The sequence below is a fragment of the Pistacia vera genome, unplaced genomic scaffold (genome assembly GCF_008641045.1).
Source record: "Pistacia vera cultivar Batoury unplaced genomic scaffold, PisVer_v2 Contig549, whole genome shotgun sequence".
Taxonomy (NCBI): Eukaryota; Viridiplantae; Streptophyta; class Magnoliopsida; order Sapindales; family Anacardiaceae; genus Pistacia; species Pistacia vera.
Window position 1 is genome coordinate 687,819 of NW_022196389.1, and position 15,966 is coordinate 703,784.

Sequence of the window (15,966 nt, forward strand, 5' to 3'; positions counted from 1 at the left end):
TTATGTCTTTTTAATTGCTATAAATATCCATTAAAAAAAGGGGATTTATTTTACATATAAAAATGACCCTTAAAATGATTAATGAAGCCTAAGAAAATAAATATATTACACCATAATATACTATACATTCACCACACAATAATAAATCCACCTTATTATAAAAATATATATAAGAAAAAAAAATTCACAAGATGCCTGAGTACTGTAGATGTGGACAAGCTTTTACCTTTAACACGATGAATTATTCTTTTCACCCAAGTGAATTTCCCAAACTACCCTAGACAAAAATAATGAAAAATAACCCTCGGGAGTCCAAAAATAAAAAACATTGGACTCCAAAATTGACCCAAAACACCATACAACGTAGAGCCCGAGAAGCCGGCAATTTGGACCATATGGGTACCGTGAAATACCGGTCAACCGTTAGGACACCATCGCCCTCCAAGTACCTCTCCTTTATTGGCTTCTTCTCTCTTCTCTTCTTTTTGTTAGTTAAAGCACCAAACTTTTATTAACTATGACACCACCTCACCACCAAAAGCAAATCCAAATACAAATACAAAATTAAGCTTTTACTATTCATTTTCATGGCCAAAGTCATTCATGAAGCCACTGAAAACATGACTCAACTCTGCAGGAAAGTAGCCCGTGTAAATATTAAGTGGAGTATACTCGATAGAGTTTCAATTTTCCGGAGGTTCTTTCGGTTCATTTGGGATAGAATTCTTGTTTGTTCTATTGGGAATAATAAGCCTGATCATTTGGGTTACCGGAAACTCACTCACCGGCCGTCTTCTCCGGAGACCGTCGAAGCAGGCCTGGATGACCTTTCCAGGACGTGCAGTAGTAGTAGTGGGTATGAAACGGATTCCGATTTGGTTTCCTTGAAGATCAGCTTGTTGGGTGATTGCCAAATTGGAAAAACAAGCTTTGTGGTGCGTATAATTTATGTATAAACATACATACACATATCCAATTTCTTGTAAATTTGATTATTTATATGCTGACTTTTTTGTGTTGATTTTTGTTTGAAGATTAAATATGTGGGAGATGAACAAGAGAAATGTTTACAGATGGCAGGATTGAATCTGATAAACAAGACATTAATGGTTCAAGGAGCAAGAATCGCTTTCAGTATATGGGATGTAGGAGGTAATTAATTAAGCTTATAATAACAGCTAAAATCTCATGCTCAAACTTATTTCTGGGAACTGAATTTATTAACATTTTATCTTCTTTTTGCTGCAAATTTTCTGGGTTGCAGGTGACAGTAGCTCCCATGACCATGTCCCAATTGCTTGTAAAGATGCAGTAGCAATTTTGTTTATGTTTGATCTCACCAGCCGCTGTACACTTAACAGGTTAATAAGTTTAATAAGAATCATTAGACTTTTCTTTCTGAATTATGAATTGAATAAGAATTAACAGTGATTTCTGGTGATTGATTTGCAGTGTTGTTGAATGGTATAATGAAGCCAGAAAGTGGAATCAGGTACTAAACAGAGCCTTAATTTCTTCACATAATTAGCAAATTTAGTTGCTACAGTAATAGATAATGAAGCTTTTAGAAGCCATTATTAATTGAGTCTTTATAAATTAATTAGTTAATCATGAGGTTGATGTCGATTGAACTATTGAGGCTCCACCATTAAAGAGGATTGATGTCAAATCCAGTACTTGGTTCATAAATGAAATCAATGGATTGTCCTCTGGATCACCAGATTTCTTTTAAAGAGTGGAGCCCCAAAATTGATTATCATTTATGTTAGTTAGTTTGTATATAAATGCCTACTTATATCAATGTTTAATTATGATTTATTTTTCTCCTTCCATTTTGTAAATGTATCTGCAGACAGCTATTCCCATAATTATTGGCACCAAATTTGATGATTTTGTGAGACTCCCACCAGATTTGCAATGGACAATTGTAACCCAGGTACATATTTCTATTTACTCAATTGGGTTCTTAATGCAAATTCTTGATCAATCTGTAATCACAATCATCAGTGTGCATGCCTTGAAAGTTAAGCTGGTTTATTTAATCAATTAAGTATTGGTAATTTTGACATAATTGAACTGATTCTGGTGTGAATTTGAAGGATGTTTTTGGGGTGATTTGTAGAGTCTTCGTCTTCTTCTTCCACTTTAGTCAATTTTCCATGAATTGAATTGACATTAATGGCATCTTCTCTCTTTTTCTCTCCGCGTTATTAAGAAAGGCAACATCATGGGCCACTGTTCATTGAAGCTTAACTCAGAATTCTACCCTTTAACTTGTTTTACCCGCTAAACATTTTCCTTTCCTTAGTGTAATCTTCTAACACTGAACATAAAACTGGTCTGATACGTTGAGTCCTTTGTAATGTAAATGCAGGCAAGGGCATATGCAAGGGCAATGAAGGCGACCCTTTTCTTCTCAAGTGCAACACATAACATCAACGTGAACAAGATCTTCAAATTTATAATGGCCAAGCTGTTTAACTTGCCCTGGACGGTCGAGAGAAACTTAACCATTGGAGAGCCAATTATCGATTTCTGAATATATATATATATATTTTTTTATAAATTAGTATTCTGATTTTCTTGTACATAGTCTGAAAGAGAAAGAATTTTTAAAAGAAAAATAATAATATAACAAATTTCTATATGTTTCTGTTGATTCTCCAAGGAATTTATAAAAAATGGAATCAATTTGTAGTTGCATGGCGGTTTGGTAGTCTAATATTTTAAATTCTTTCAAAGGCATAGATTCCAAATTCTTTCCATTTAAAATATGCCTTCAAATTAAAGTCTTTCTCAACAAAAATTTGACTTCAAGACTCGATCAATGGAGGAGGCAGACTTTAGTGAACCTTTCAATATTCTCCTTCTGGAAAAAGATAAATATATCTTTATATCCTTACCATAATGGACCATAATGGACGGTTTGACTTCATCAATGTATTATAGTTGTGAAAACACAAACCCTGAGATGGCATAAACTCAATCCATTACATTATTATAGTTTATTAAAAGCAAGTACAAGACAAAGGGGTGGGTAGCTCTATTATTCCTATATATTATGTACTTGCTAGCTACCAAGGAACATCACACTGAGGGAAAGCATTTGCATTTCTCTAGTAAATTGATATTAGCAGATAATTTGAGGCTTTTATGAACTGCTGCACCCTCTGAGCTCTTTGTAGATATGCTTCCCTGTTGCCACCATTATCATCAACTTCCTCTGAAAGATAGAGATTGAGTTGCTGCAAGAGTGGTCCAAATCGCACCAGATATTGCAGAATGTATAATTCATTCACTGTTCCTTTGAAACCCTTGACCTCAACAACCCTAAGACTTTCTTTAATGCACCTGTAAATTACCAGGTTCTTGGTCCAAAATTCCTGAGGGTTAAACTCATATGGAGCAACATAATCCTATGAAAAAAAAAAAATAGAATGGTAAATTGAGCATTAAAATTATTACAAATAAGGTCATACTGCAACTGTTATATATTACTTACAGGAAAAATTTTAGCAGGGACAATGTTGATTGTGAGAGTCTGTAACTGAGGACAACTCTGGAGCATGAACTTGATTCCGCAGAATTCATTCGAGTGCACGGCGGTGTTCAAAGTGAGACGGTTTACATTCAGTGGAGATGACAATCCCAATGGCTCCTCCCCATGGGGAACAACCTGTTAAATCATTTATCACGTTATCGGTATTACTTATTTTGACATATTTTACAATAAATTCTTTCAAAAAATATTATATGGTCAGAAGACTGGGAAAACAATATAACTATATACCTGAAGCATGTAACTGCAAACTGTCAAAACTCTAACAGGAAAAAGCTGTTGCAAGAGTTCATAAAGAGTTTGACCAGTTTCTTCAAATTCCGTCTCAAGTGAGAAGTCTAGGTCTGCTTCAACCATGGAACGTTGTCTCTCAAAGTGAAAATGGCCTACTGTCCCATTATACTTGAACAACCTTAAATTTGGTGCCTCAATCAGGAACACAGGTTTCAGAAAACGGCACTTATCAAGAACCAGGCTTTGAAGCCTTAGATTGGGCACAGAAATGTCAAGATGATCAATATTCCAACATTTCTTCAAACTCAAACTCTCCAACGATGGACAATGCTCCAACAAGAACTTGATAGAATCCAAATTCAATTCCATCCAGCCAAAAGAAAGTTGCTTCAATGCACTGAAAACTTTAAACTCTTTCGACACAAAATTGCATGAAAACAACTTCAAAGATTCAAGACCCTTGTGGCTATACATACGCATTGGCAAGTCAAACACTGCTTCATGATCTTCAACATCGTCTTCTCTCCACGAGGGGTCATGAAAATCAAGGCCAAATTCCTTGACATTGTGAGAAATTGCGAATCTGGTACAGTTTTCAACGTCCACAGGAAAATTTCCAGGCTTAGAGAACGTCAGACAGAATGAATTTACATCTGTTTCATAATAGTTTCCCATCCATTGACGTATAAAATCAAAGAAATTCCTTCTCTGAACCTCCTTGGTCTCTTCAGGATCGTCAATTTTGACAAAGAAACTCTCAAGAAACTCAATGTTCTTCATAGAGCGCCAAACGTGATACCAGCGCTTGGAGAGAATGCAGGTTCTTACCGCTTCATTGAAGGGCAATAGGGAGATGATGCAGCATAATAAGTTGGTTGGCAACATTGAGATTCTGTCCCTGGGATTAGCCATGGCTGTGTTCATGGAACTGTTGCGAGAAAACAGTTGGTGTCATTTTATAGGGGTGAAATTGAAACGTCAAGTAGTGCAGGAAGCAAATGGTTGCAATGTTTGAAAAACAGTTAGTGACGGTTGGGTTTTTGGCGGAAGGGATATGTCCATTTGAATATGAGCTTTTCAATAACTTTTTAATTTTAAAAGATCTATGTTAAATTAAAAATTAAAAATACCACTGAAGATATCTAAACATTATTATTTGGAGGGCAAAATCTCAGATATATTCTACAGAGAATTTTAAAATTAAACTTTATTCTACATATATTCATAATTTCCATAAAAGAAAATATTTTATGCTAGTCAGACAGGATTAATTTACTGCTGCTGTGGTTGCTACATATTCAGCCTCTGCAGTACTTTGTGCCACGAGCTCTGGCTTCTTTGAGCATCATGAGAACACTCCTAAACCAAAACTGAAAAAAATAATATGTTTTACTTCTCATATCATCCACAGAACCTACCCAATCACACTATCGGAGAAGCCAAGAAGTTTTAAGCTATGATATTTTGAAAATCTGATACCATAATTAATCGTGCCTTTTAACATATCTTGCAACTCTTTTTGTGGCCTGAAGATGAATCTCACTTGCACAATGCATAAATCTAGATAGTAAACTTACTATATGCGTTATGTCCGGTCTAGTTGCCGCGAGGTACATTGGACATCCAATCAAGCTTCTATACAAACCTTCATTAACATTTTCTGCTCCATCTTTTTTGTTGAATTTCTCCTTAGGATTCATAGGAGTAATTTTAGGCTTACAATCACTCGTATGAAATTTACTAAGGATTTCTTTAGTATATTTTTATTGGCAAATCATTCTCACTTTGTTTCACCTCCATGCCTAGAAAGTAAGCAAGATATGTCATTTCAAAAACTTGTAGCATCTCTTTCTTGAATTTGTTAACAAGTGTCTCATTGCTACTTGTCACCAATAAGCCATCAACATAGATTGCTACTAGCAGCAAATCAGCTACCTCCTTCTTCACATACGAAGTAGACGCCCATCAATCTTATTGTACCAGGCCCTTGACGCTTGCTTAAGGTCATAAAGTGGAAGTGCTTTCTTCAACAAATACACATTGTCTTTATGTCCTTCCTTGACAAATCCTTGAGGTTATTCTACATGTATCTTCTCCTCTAGTAACCCATTCAAGAAAACTGATTTTACGTCCAACTGGTACATATTCCACTTTTTTTGAGTTTAGCAACGTATAGCTAGCTACCATACCTTGATATTAGTTGTAATAATTGAAAAACTTGTAAACTTGATATCTACTAATATAAAGTATTAAATTATAATACTTGTGACATGAATTTTGCGGTTTTATTATAAGAATCAATTATAGCACAATATAGCGTGCCAAACTTTTGTGGATTACAGTGATAGAATGCGTCCTCTTTTCTGCTTCCCAGATTGATGATTTTCTGTTGTTTGTGCCAAAATGGGTAAATGGACAGGGGAATATAGCAAGCAACATAAACTGTTGGAAATTCTCAACGTGTAAAGAGTGTTGCTAACATTTATTGATATAAAAAGCAGAAAATATGGAAAACTCTCGACGTGTAAAGTAGTGTTGCTAGCATTTCTCGAAATAATATTCCAAATAGAAGCAATTTCCTCGAAAGTTTGTACCAAAAAAAATGTATCACATAGTCGTAAGACTAATATCATTTAACAAAACTGTTCCCTTCTACAGGAACAGAAAGCCTCTTCAATCCTTGGTCTAACAAAATTAAAGATAAGTAGTACCAACTTTTGTCGCAAACATGGCATAATGAGAAAGACATCCCTAAACCTCCATGTGGCGGACAAAGAGAGATACATATTGGAGTAGCCGCATTCACGAAACTGAGTTCTCATGCAACAGCACATACTCTCGACTGCAAAATCCCAAATAGTAACCTTTTAAGTAACATGTAGAACTTAAATTGTTACGAACAACTTGCAAGCAGAACAAACATCGATACAGTACTTGAAACAGATCAGAAATGAATGGATTTAGATGCCTTGGAAAAAAACAATACTAGGCAAAAACAACTAATTGAAAGTACTGCATTAAGGGCAAATTACAGAGGGTTATCATCCTTTTAAGTTTTGACACCAAAAAAAAAACACTGTGAAATAAGACTTTAGAGAAATTTCTCTCTGCTGAGCAGTGTACTAGCATAAATGAATAACAAATCTTGGGAAATCGTATAGTCAGCAATATCTGCAGAGAAAACTGACTACAATGAATGGCACTATTTGCTGACTGAACAAACTCAAATCACAATACAACCAATCTCCTAATCCAAGTAGATAAATATGGGCAACACCCATACCTAAAGGAAAAAAAAAGGAAAGCACAAGTTAAATCGATCAATGATCTATCTAATATTACCAATCTAATGGTGTCTTTTAAAAAAATTCATGAAAACCAGCAGAGGATGAAAATAATATATCAATCGTTGGGATACTCGAAAGCGTGTGTTGAATATTGATCAGAGCCCTACCTACTATTACCAAATTTAATGGTGTCTTTTTCAAAAAGTTCATAATAGCGTTGCGGCTCAATTGGATTCTCCTGCAAATACACACCCAAAAAAAAAAAGGTTAGCTAATCTATTTCAAACACTATAAAAGGGCATAACAAGTAGAAACAAGAAAATGAGATGAATTTCTTACATTAAGGTAAGTCTTATTAGTGCTTCCAAGGTCCATCAAGTAAGGCCTGCCATAGTGAAAACATAAGACAATTAGATTATAAATTCTGAAATAATAACTCCAACCAACACCCACCAGTAATTACAAATGTGCCTAGTCTTACTTTACTTGCTTAGACGATGTACCATCAGGATTCTCCTTCTCTACTTGCCTAAAAAGACAGAACCAACTTGTTACGCAAGGTCCCAGAATATCAATAACAAAATAAAACAGCAATTTATAGATCTACCGGTATTGAATGACAGCATGTTGTTTGCTGCATGATGGGTGGTCCGTAGGAATGTCTGCTACCCTTCTTTCTCTCCCAAAAAGGTAACAAGTTTGTCGATGTATGTAAAGGGGCTCTGTTGATCGGGCAAATATGTCAGTGACACAACCATAAACCAAGGGTACATATTAAAGTATCTCTTCAGCATCAGGAATCATTTTCACAAAGTAACAGTACAACAATAAAAGTTCAAGATGCTTCACCATCCACATCATCATATCAGTATGGTTTTAGACCAACTCAACCATTTAAAAAGCCTTGCCTAGCTCCATCCAGACTGAAGTAAACCTCAAGGCCAAGTTGCCCGAAACAGGAGGTCAAGATTCAATTAGTCTTGTTTGCATCAAGGTGAAGTTTGACTCTATTGTATTATTCCACCAGTTTCGATGATTATATTCCATATTTCCAAAGTCCTTATCATAGTTTCTATAACCTTAATTGGTAGCTTTAGTCATAAAAAACAAAAAGAAAATATCCAAAGTTCCAAATACGAAGTAAACCCCTAGCACTCAAACTATGGCATTGAGTTTCAACTATATGATCCCTATATTAATATTTAAACAAAACAAATATGTCCTCGTACAGTTTTGACCAAATGAATTCATAAGAAACATGTACCTTTCATGGATAAAGCAAGAAAAATGTACGGTGAAAGACAGAAGCAAGGAAAAGAGATTTACATGAACTATAGACGGATAAGAATCAACAAATAAGTAAGTAGACGTATAAATTTTACCTTTCAGCACTTCACCAGCCTTGAAAACATAAAGTCGCCATCTTACATTAGGTTTTCGAGCATCAGGAGGTTCATTGAAGAGCAATGTCACACCTGGAAGAATAACATACAAGATGGAGAATGAAATTAAAACAAAAGAATTGATAAATATTCCGATCATTTCCATAAGACGCTCTTACTAGTTACTACACTAGATTTACTAAATCAAAACCAGAGAGGGACAATGCCTTCCTCTTGTAAATCAAGGCAAAGGAAATCTAGAGAAGCTTTTATAGGCCAAAAGAAGAGGTACCATAGCACCTGGTCACTGCCTAACAGCTATCAAACTACCAGAAAGATCTACCTTTGATAAAAAGAAATTTTTGAGTAACGGATAATTGAAAAATACTGAAAATCCCAAATAAAGTATTCACCAGGCAGATGTATCTAAGAATAGACACAATGAGCGCAAGATTAAGGTACAAACCTAGCTGCCTTAAAAACCATCGAAGTGTCCAATTAAAGCATAGGTAATGAGTAGGCTGTCTAAGATAGTCCGTAGATAATGAAGCAAATCAAAACAGGGAGATTCTATGTCTAAAATAACAGGGAAAGTAGATCTTACCTCTTAATCTATTCGTTTCGGCAGCAAGCTTTCCAGACAGCTCAAATGAAGGTTTTTGCTGAAGTTACAAAGACAAAGAGAAACAAGAATTACACACAATACATAACCATTTACCTCACCAAGTAAAGATGATGTATACCATCTTAATGACTCAGATAATCAAAGGGGAAAGAGGAGTTATCATTACATCACAAGTTGTTCTCAGGATACAAAGAATAATGAGGCCAAACGAATGATCAATTAATGGATAGGAAAAGCTACAACTACCTTGTTTTTGGCTTCCAAGGTTTCCTCAGCAGCTTTCATCTTAGCCACTGAATCATCATCATCATTCCTGGTCAAGCAAGCAGGCAATGTCCCATCAGAAACAACATCAATGCTTATTTCAGGAAAGCATCCTTTTTGTCATTTAAGGCCTATAAGGTTCAAGACATCAGCATCAAGGAGTTTCATTCTTCCAAACAGAAAAAATTTACATAGTGACTAAGAAAATGAATTGACCACGTGTACACCGTATCACTTTTACCACAGTACTAAAGTTAACTCTATTATATTGGTAAAACCATATTTCTTCAAATGATACATATTGCTCAACTTACTCTTACCCTCCAAGAATATAAATTTTAATATATTATTTATATTCTCATTACTGTGCACAAAAGGGTAACAAATACATTTTATAACTACAGGTGTCCACAGCAAAATTCTAGTAAAAGCTTAAGAGAAAAGTTTAAAGCTTGAAAAGTTGCTCACCTGTGTTCAGCTCCTCTTGAGTTTGTCCCCTGGAAAAAATTGACTTCCAGTCACACAATCTATTTGTTCATGATGCATGAATTTAAAGATAGTTTGATTTAATAAACTTTGTTTTGAGTAATGCCCCTGGAAAAAATTGACTTCCAGTCACACAATCTGTTTGTTCATGATGCATGAATTTAAAGATAGTTTGATTTAATAAACTTTGTTTTGAGTAATGCACAAAGGCCAAATAATGTTGATAATAACAGGGATAGAAAGGGGTGAATATCACCAGACACCTCATGACGAGTTCTGGCACCATCAGCTGAATGAGGTGAGCGAGATCTATGCCTACTCCTACGGGGTTCAGCCAATGGCGAAGTAGACCGCTCATGTCTTGTTCTTGTAGACCTGCTACTGACTTCATCTCTTCCTGAAGTTCTCTCCTTTCTTTCACTCTCAATATCCCTATCAAAACCACGTTTATCCTTTCTCTCACTCACAGTTTCCCTATCTGAACCCCTCTCTCTATGTGTGCTCTTATCACTTGTCCTACCATGATTCTTCTCACGCTCTCTCTCTGTCACTTTTGTAGCCTCTTTTTCTGCTTGGGCTCTCCTCAAGCGTTTTGTACGTGGTGAAGGAGACTGAGAAATGGATGAGCGCCTTTCCTTATCATTAGCCCTACCATGATTTCTCTCATGTTCTTTCTCAGTCACTTTATCAGCATCTCTTTCAACTTGGGCTCTCCTTAACCGTTTCGTATGAGGGGAAGGTGAGCGTGAAACAGGAGAGCGTGACCTTTCCCTGTATGTTCCCTTATCACTTCCCCTACTATGATTTCTCTCATGCTCCCTCCCTGTTGCCTTCTCAGCCTCCCTTTCATCTCGGGCTCTCATCAACCGTTTTGAACGTGGAGTAGGAGAGCGAGAAATGGGAGAAGGCGACTTTTCCTTGTGTACCCCCTTATCACCTCTCCTAACATGGTTTCTGTCATGTTCTCTCTCTGTCACTTTCTCCACCTCTCTTTCAGCTCGAGCTCTCATTAACCGTCTTGTATGTGGGGAAGGCGAGCGAGAAACTGGTGAGTCTGACTGAGCACGTTTCGGAGACTGAGCACGTTTCGGAGATTTAGCAAAACTAGAATGTTTCTTTTTCTCTTTATCTCTCTCTCTTCCAGGAGAACTACCCCTATGTGAGCTCCTGTGCCGCACAGGTGATCGCTCTTTTCGAGACGGGCTCTTTCTAGTTGGGCTCCTCCTTCCTCGATCTCTAACAGGGGATTCTGATTGGTTGCTTATATTGCGCCCCATCACCACTCCTCAATGCCACTACTCTGTACCCATTCCCATAGTAGCATAAAATGAGAATTCAAACCACAACCAAATGATGGAAATAAAAAAATCAACAATATAAATTTTCATTGAAATTAAGCACAACCCCACAAAAACAACCAACCAAATACAATACTCTTCAAACAAAAATATCAAAACGGCAAAGTACACATTTCTTATTACACTCTGTTCGTTTGGATTCTCACAAAGCTATAGAAAATCAAAACGACATAAAAATCGGCATTTGGTTCAATTATACAATGTACTGATACTCATTACTAACAGCTCATTCTAAAAGCAAACCCTACTTAAACCCTAACCAAAATTAGTAACACAGGAATTAAATTATCAAGAAAAAAAAAAAACTGAAACGTTCTGGTTACCTGAAATTGTTGAAGTAAATATTTGCAGAGAAGGTGAAGACGAAACACTATTGAAGCTTGTTATAGGGTTCGATTTTGTTAAGGGGAGAATTGCTCTCTCGTCCTTTGAGGTTTGAGGCCCGTTAGGGATACTACACTTGAGCGGTGTAAGGAGATAATTAATTTAGGTCCTTGACATTTAATATATTTTTAGTCCAGCAGAATGGGAAAGTAACATTACGGTCCCTGAGTGATTGAGTGTAGTGTAAGTAACATAGGTTTAGAGGAATATCTGGAGTACACAATTACAGTAACTTTAATCCCGTAAAAGATGAATGTCTAAAATACCCAAATTACAAAATTACATTAAAACATCCTTATAATAATACTTTATATAAGAATAACCACTTGAGATATTTAGAAATAAAAATAAATTCTACATTGTAATAAATTATAATTTTCTAATTTTCATCTTAAGAAAATTATTTCTACATAGTAATAATTATTTACGTATTGCAAAAATATATATAATATGTTATTTTGAAGGTTTAAGATAAAATAAAATATTTATATAAAATTATTTGGAATAATGATTTATGTTTTATAATTGTTATCACATCTTTTAACTTACGAATACATAATAACTCGCTAGTATATATACATTTTTATTGAAACTAAAATATTTCTAGATTCTCAAGTATGTTGAGAGCTGTTTGGTACGACACGTTTTATATTTTCGTACTATCATGCTTATGATTATTTTTTTTATCTTTTTTGTCTAATTGTAGCAATGACTACCAAAACAATAAATTGAAATATTAATAATAAAACGTGAATTATAAAATAAAAAATCAAAACAGTAATTTGTTTAGATATACACCTCTATTAAGTTATAACCTCCTTAGTTTGATCCCACCATTATAATTATAGAAAAGTTTTACTTTTACATTTTTCGGAGTTAAATACATTATGTTCCATTATGTTTTGTATAAGTTTAGTTAGGTCCCATAAACCTCAAAATAACACTTAAGTTCTTATCAATTATCAATTATCAATTATTTATTTTCTTTTAAATCTAAAATACCCTTTATTTTGTCTTATGTAAATGATATTAAAAATTAAAAGAATTAAAAAAGAAACAAAAAATCTGTTAATTAATATTTCTATTAAAACTTTGGAACAATTCTATTGATTACTATTAAAAAAAATGAAAATTAACAGATTAAAAGTATTTTAGATTTTTCTGGAAATTTTTTCAACAACCGCTAATTTACTATTTTAATTATTAACATTATAATTCAAATAATTATTAAATTAAAAATAAATTACATTAAGGATAAAATCGGAAAAAAATTAGAACAGGAGTAAGACAATTTTTTCATTTCCCTGTCAATAGAATAGGAATAGCCGAATAGGAATAGCCATTCCTCCCAAACTCAAGAGGAATTGGATTCTTCCCAAAAAATGGAAATGGTCCCTTGTAGAGCTGGTCAAGGATCAGTCCCAAATGGGACCAATCGCTCATGGGCCTGGGATCCATAAGTAATTCTAAGACTTGGACCGGTCCCTAAGACTGGTCTTATGGGTCCAGAACTGATCTATAAGTCTGAAAAATTTCTTTTTTCTCACCGATTTTTTTTTTTTTTTATATTTAAGGGCGAAATAAAATTTTTTAGGGGGTTTTTAATATTTTTCAAGGGTAAAATTTATAAATTTTTTACGGTTGAGAAATTATTTTTTTAATAAATTTTATAAAATTCCCTTTTAACCCCTATCATTTATGTTTATTTCAAAATTTATAGAGGATTTTATGTAATTGTACAAGGGACTAAAACAAAAATATGTCAAAAAATTTGGGCCCAAGCTTGAGCCTTGGAGGAGGGCCCAGTGGAGGGATCGAATCCTCCTCCTTAGGCCTGGTCCCGTTTTGAGACCAAACCTCCTAGGACCGATTTTTAGACCCAGTCCCAAATACCCGCCTCTAGTCCCTTTTCAATCCATGAACTAAACATGGCATAAGTGTTAGTTTCAAAACAAGAGTAACTAACTTTTCCCACCCAAGGTTTGCCTTAATGGAACTTTCCCACCCAAATAGTTTCAAAATTCCATTTTCGCACCCAATCGTCATGTTCCGTTAGTAAATGCCGTTAAATACAGTGATTTTTATTGTAAAGACAGAAATACCCCTAACTGTTGGACTGGAATTTTTTTATTAGTACATGTCACGTCAATGGCATCAATTAACAATATACCCGTATCAATTGTATAATTACCAATATACTCCCAACCATGTGTAAAGATTAAATTACCAATTTGTCTCCCTAACGCCAAAAATCAACTGGAAAATTTTGAAGCAATTGAAATTACCATTTTGTCCCTGAGTTTGATGCAAAATAAATTGCCATTTATATATGAATTTTGTCAATTTAAACCCAACAAGAGTGTAGATTTGAAAATCACAATGCAATCCATTTGAATTGAAAACGAAATTTAAAAAAAAAAAAAATGGGAAGGCAATACAAAGATCTTCAATTTGGATAGAAAAATCACGCAGGTTTTAAATGGGGAGAACACAAAATTGGAGTTAAAATCACTTCATTGTCATTGTCACAATTCACATTCAAAAATATCAACGCTAATTCATCGTCATCGTCACAGTTGTCATTTAAAAATATCAAATCCAATTCAATCTCCATCTCCCTACATGCTACTATCATAAATCTATGATCAGTAATATATACATAGAGCAAAAAATGACCAATATTTGATCTATCCTAGGTGACAAAAATGGTAAATAAACATCAGGCTTTAATTTGGTGCTTCTTGTACTGCAAAACCTTGATGATCTCCAAGGGTTATGACCTGAAACAGATTAACACAATAACTTTCACTCAGAATTTCCATAAACTTATTATACAGACGATTTATGTCATTGTCACTGTACAAATTTGGACAAGCAATTCCATTCCAAAAAATAACTAACTAGCATTACACATTCATCAACACAAAAGTCATGAGACGTATCAACCAACTATCTTAAAGTTTCCAACAAAAACAAGTCAAACCGACCGTATTCCATAGTCAATTGAACATATCCTAAAAGTGACGCAGGTCATGTAATGGAGTTCAAAAGGAAGCCTCATGAAACAATATCAAAAGATTCCTCATAGGCCACATATTTACAAAACTAGAAAGATGTCTAACCTCAAACTTTTATCATGCAACCGTCTAGAAATTCAATTACAAACCATTACATTTCCACTTTCAACAATCTACTGCAACTAGCAACGAACAATGATTACTTAGAATTCATCCTCCAGGGAAGCAATTGGCATAATTCATTCACACTAAATCACACACATACAAAAAAAATCCCTAGGCATCTTCAAGGCCAACAAAAGAGCTCAACATTAGCAATAAAGCAAAACAAGTATAAAATGCAATCTTATAGGAAACAATGACAGGCAATTGAACAATGGAAGTTTATCGACATAATTTAGAAGCCAAGATTCTAGTGTCACCAGAGAAAAATAATTTAATCATTATAAAATAAAGGAGTCATATATATATATAAGACCATCAATTGACTACTAGTCAGACCATCACTTCTCATTATCAATTCTGAAATTAATTAACACCCCTCCTACCTCTACTTTCTTCACTAACCCGAACCCACATGCATGACTATAGTAAGTCTTACTCAATTCAACATCAAAAACCAATTAATCTTATGAAAAGCCAAAAGTACGTATACACGTGTATATATATAATTAACAAGCAAAAAGACAGCAAGAGTCACCCTTTTTGGAGCTGAGCTTAATGTAATTGTCCTCCAGTTCATTCCAGCCGAGACGTTCAACCCAAAACAATCCAGTTACGACCCAAAAGCAAGTCAGATTTCTCATTACAAAACACCCATTTCCCAGGTTCCCACCAATGCATTCGGCTAAGCTCAAAACTAACATGCAAACTTCAAATTTTTTCCCAGCCGATACATGCAATCCAGTCAGCCTATAGTTTCATCAAAAAGTTCAGCCTTTTATCAAATTGTTCAGCTAAAAGAAAAGGAATTGAACATGCAACACATCACCTCAAACCGGTCGAACAAATAAAGCCAATTTTTGTATCGCACACATCAAAATTTATGCTTCAAACACCACAATAAACTTCAACACATTACATCAAAACAGAAAATCAAACTTTCAGAAAAGAAATTTTGGAATCATAAAACTACTGGGAAAGGACAAATGAAAGCCTGAACATATTTCAAAAAAGGGATCAGAAGACCAGCTTGTCACTAAAAGTCACCAAAAACCTCGCCGTTCGCCCAAAAAAGTCCCTATTAACAACCCTTAACCCCTATCGTTAACACTGTACATGAACTTAAAACCCTAAACTCGCAAACTGCCACTCCACTGCCAGTCTACCTCGCCGTTAACACTCACCGGTCGTCGTAAATAGTCAACAGA

General features: G+C 34.8%; 3 protein-coding genes across 3 annotated transcripts; 1 reads left to right on the top strand and 2 right to left on the bottom strand.

Moving 5' to 3' along the window:
* Positions 1–438: 438 nt before the first annotated feature.
* LOC116107886 (septum-promoting GTP-binding protein 1) lies at positions 439–2,861 on the top strand. The gene is made up of 6 exons (XM_031394161.1): positions 439–935; positions 1,035–1,152; positions 1,265–1,361; positions 1,453–1,492; positions 1,853–1,936; positions 2,375–2,861. The coding sequence occupies exons 1-6, from the start codon at positions 588–590 to the stop codon at positions 2,537–2,539; spliced, it is 852 nt and encodes a 283-aa protein (XP_031250021.1). The 5' UTR covers positions 439–587; the 3' UTR covers positions 2,540–2,861.
* Positions 2,862–2,972: 111 nt separating this feature from the next.
* Positions 2,973–4,705, bottom strand: LOC116107856 (putative F-box/LRR-repeat protein At1g56400). Its single transcript, XM_031394136.1, has 3 exons — positions 3,791–4,705; positions 3,503–3,676; positions 2,973–3,416 (listed from the first exon to the last, which is right to left on the bottom strand). Exons 1-3 carry the CDS (start codon positions 4,703–4,705, stop codon positions 3,117–3,119), a joined length of 1,389 nt encoding a protein of 462 aa, XP_031249996.1. The 3' UTR covers positions 2,973–3,116.
* A 1,613-nt stretch (positions 4,706–6,318) lies between these two features.
* Positions 6,319–10,914, bottom strand: LOC116107892 (FHA domain-containing protein DDL). Its single transcript, XM_031394164.1, has 10 exons — positions 10,101–10,914; positions 9,820–9,848; positions 9,331–9,400; positions 9,067–9,124; positions 8,463–8,555; positions 7,688–7,802; positions 7,562–7,609; positions 7,420–7,465; positions 7,248–7,318; positions 6,319–6,635 (listed from the first exon to the last, which is right to left on the bottom strand). Exons 1-10 carry the CDS (start codon positions 10,845–10,847, stop codon positions 6,596–6,598), a joined length of 1,317 nt encoding a protein of 438 aa, XP_031250024.1. The 5' UTR covers positions 10,848–10,914; the 3' UTR covers positions 6,319–6,595.
* Between the last annotated feature and the right edge of the window lie 5,052 nt (positions 10,915–15,966).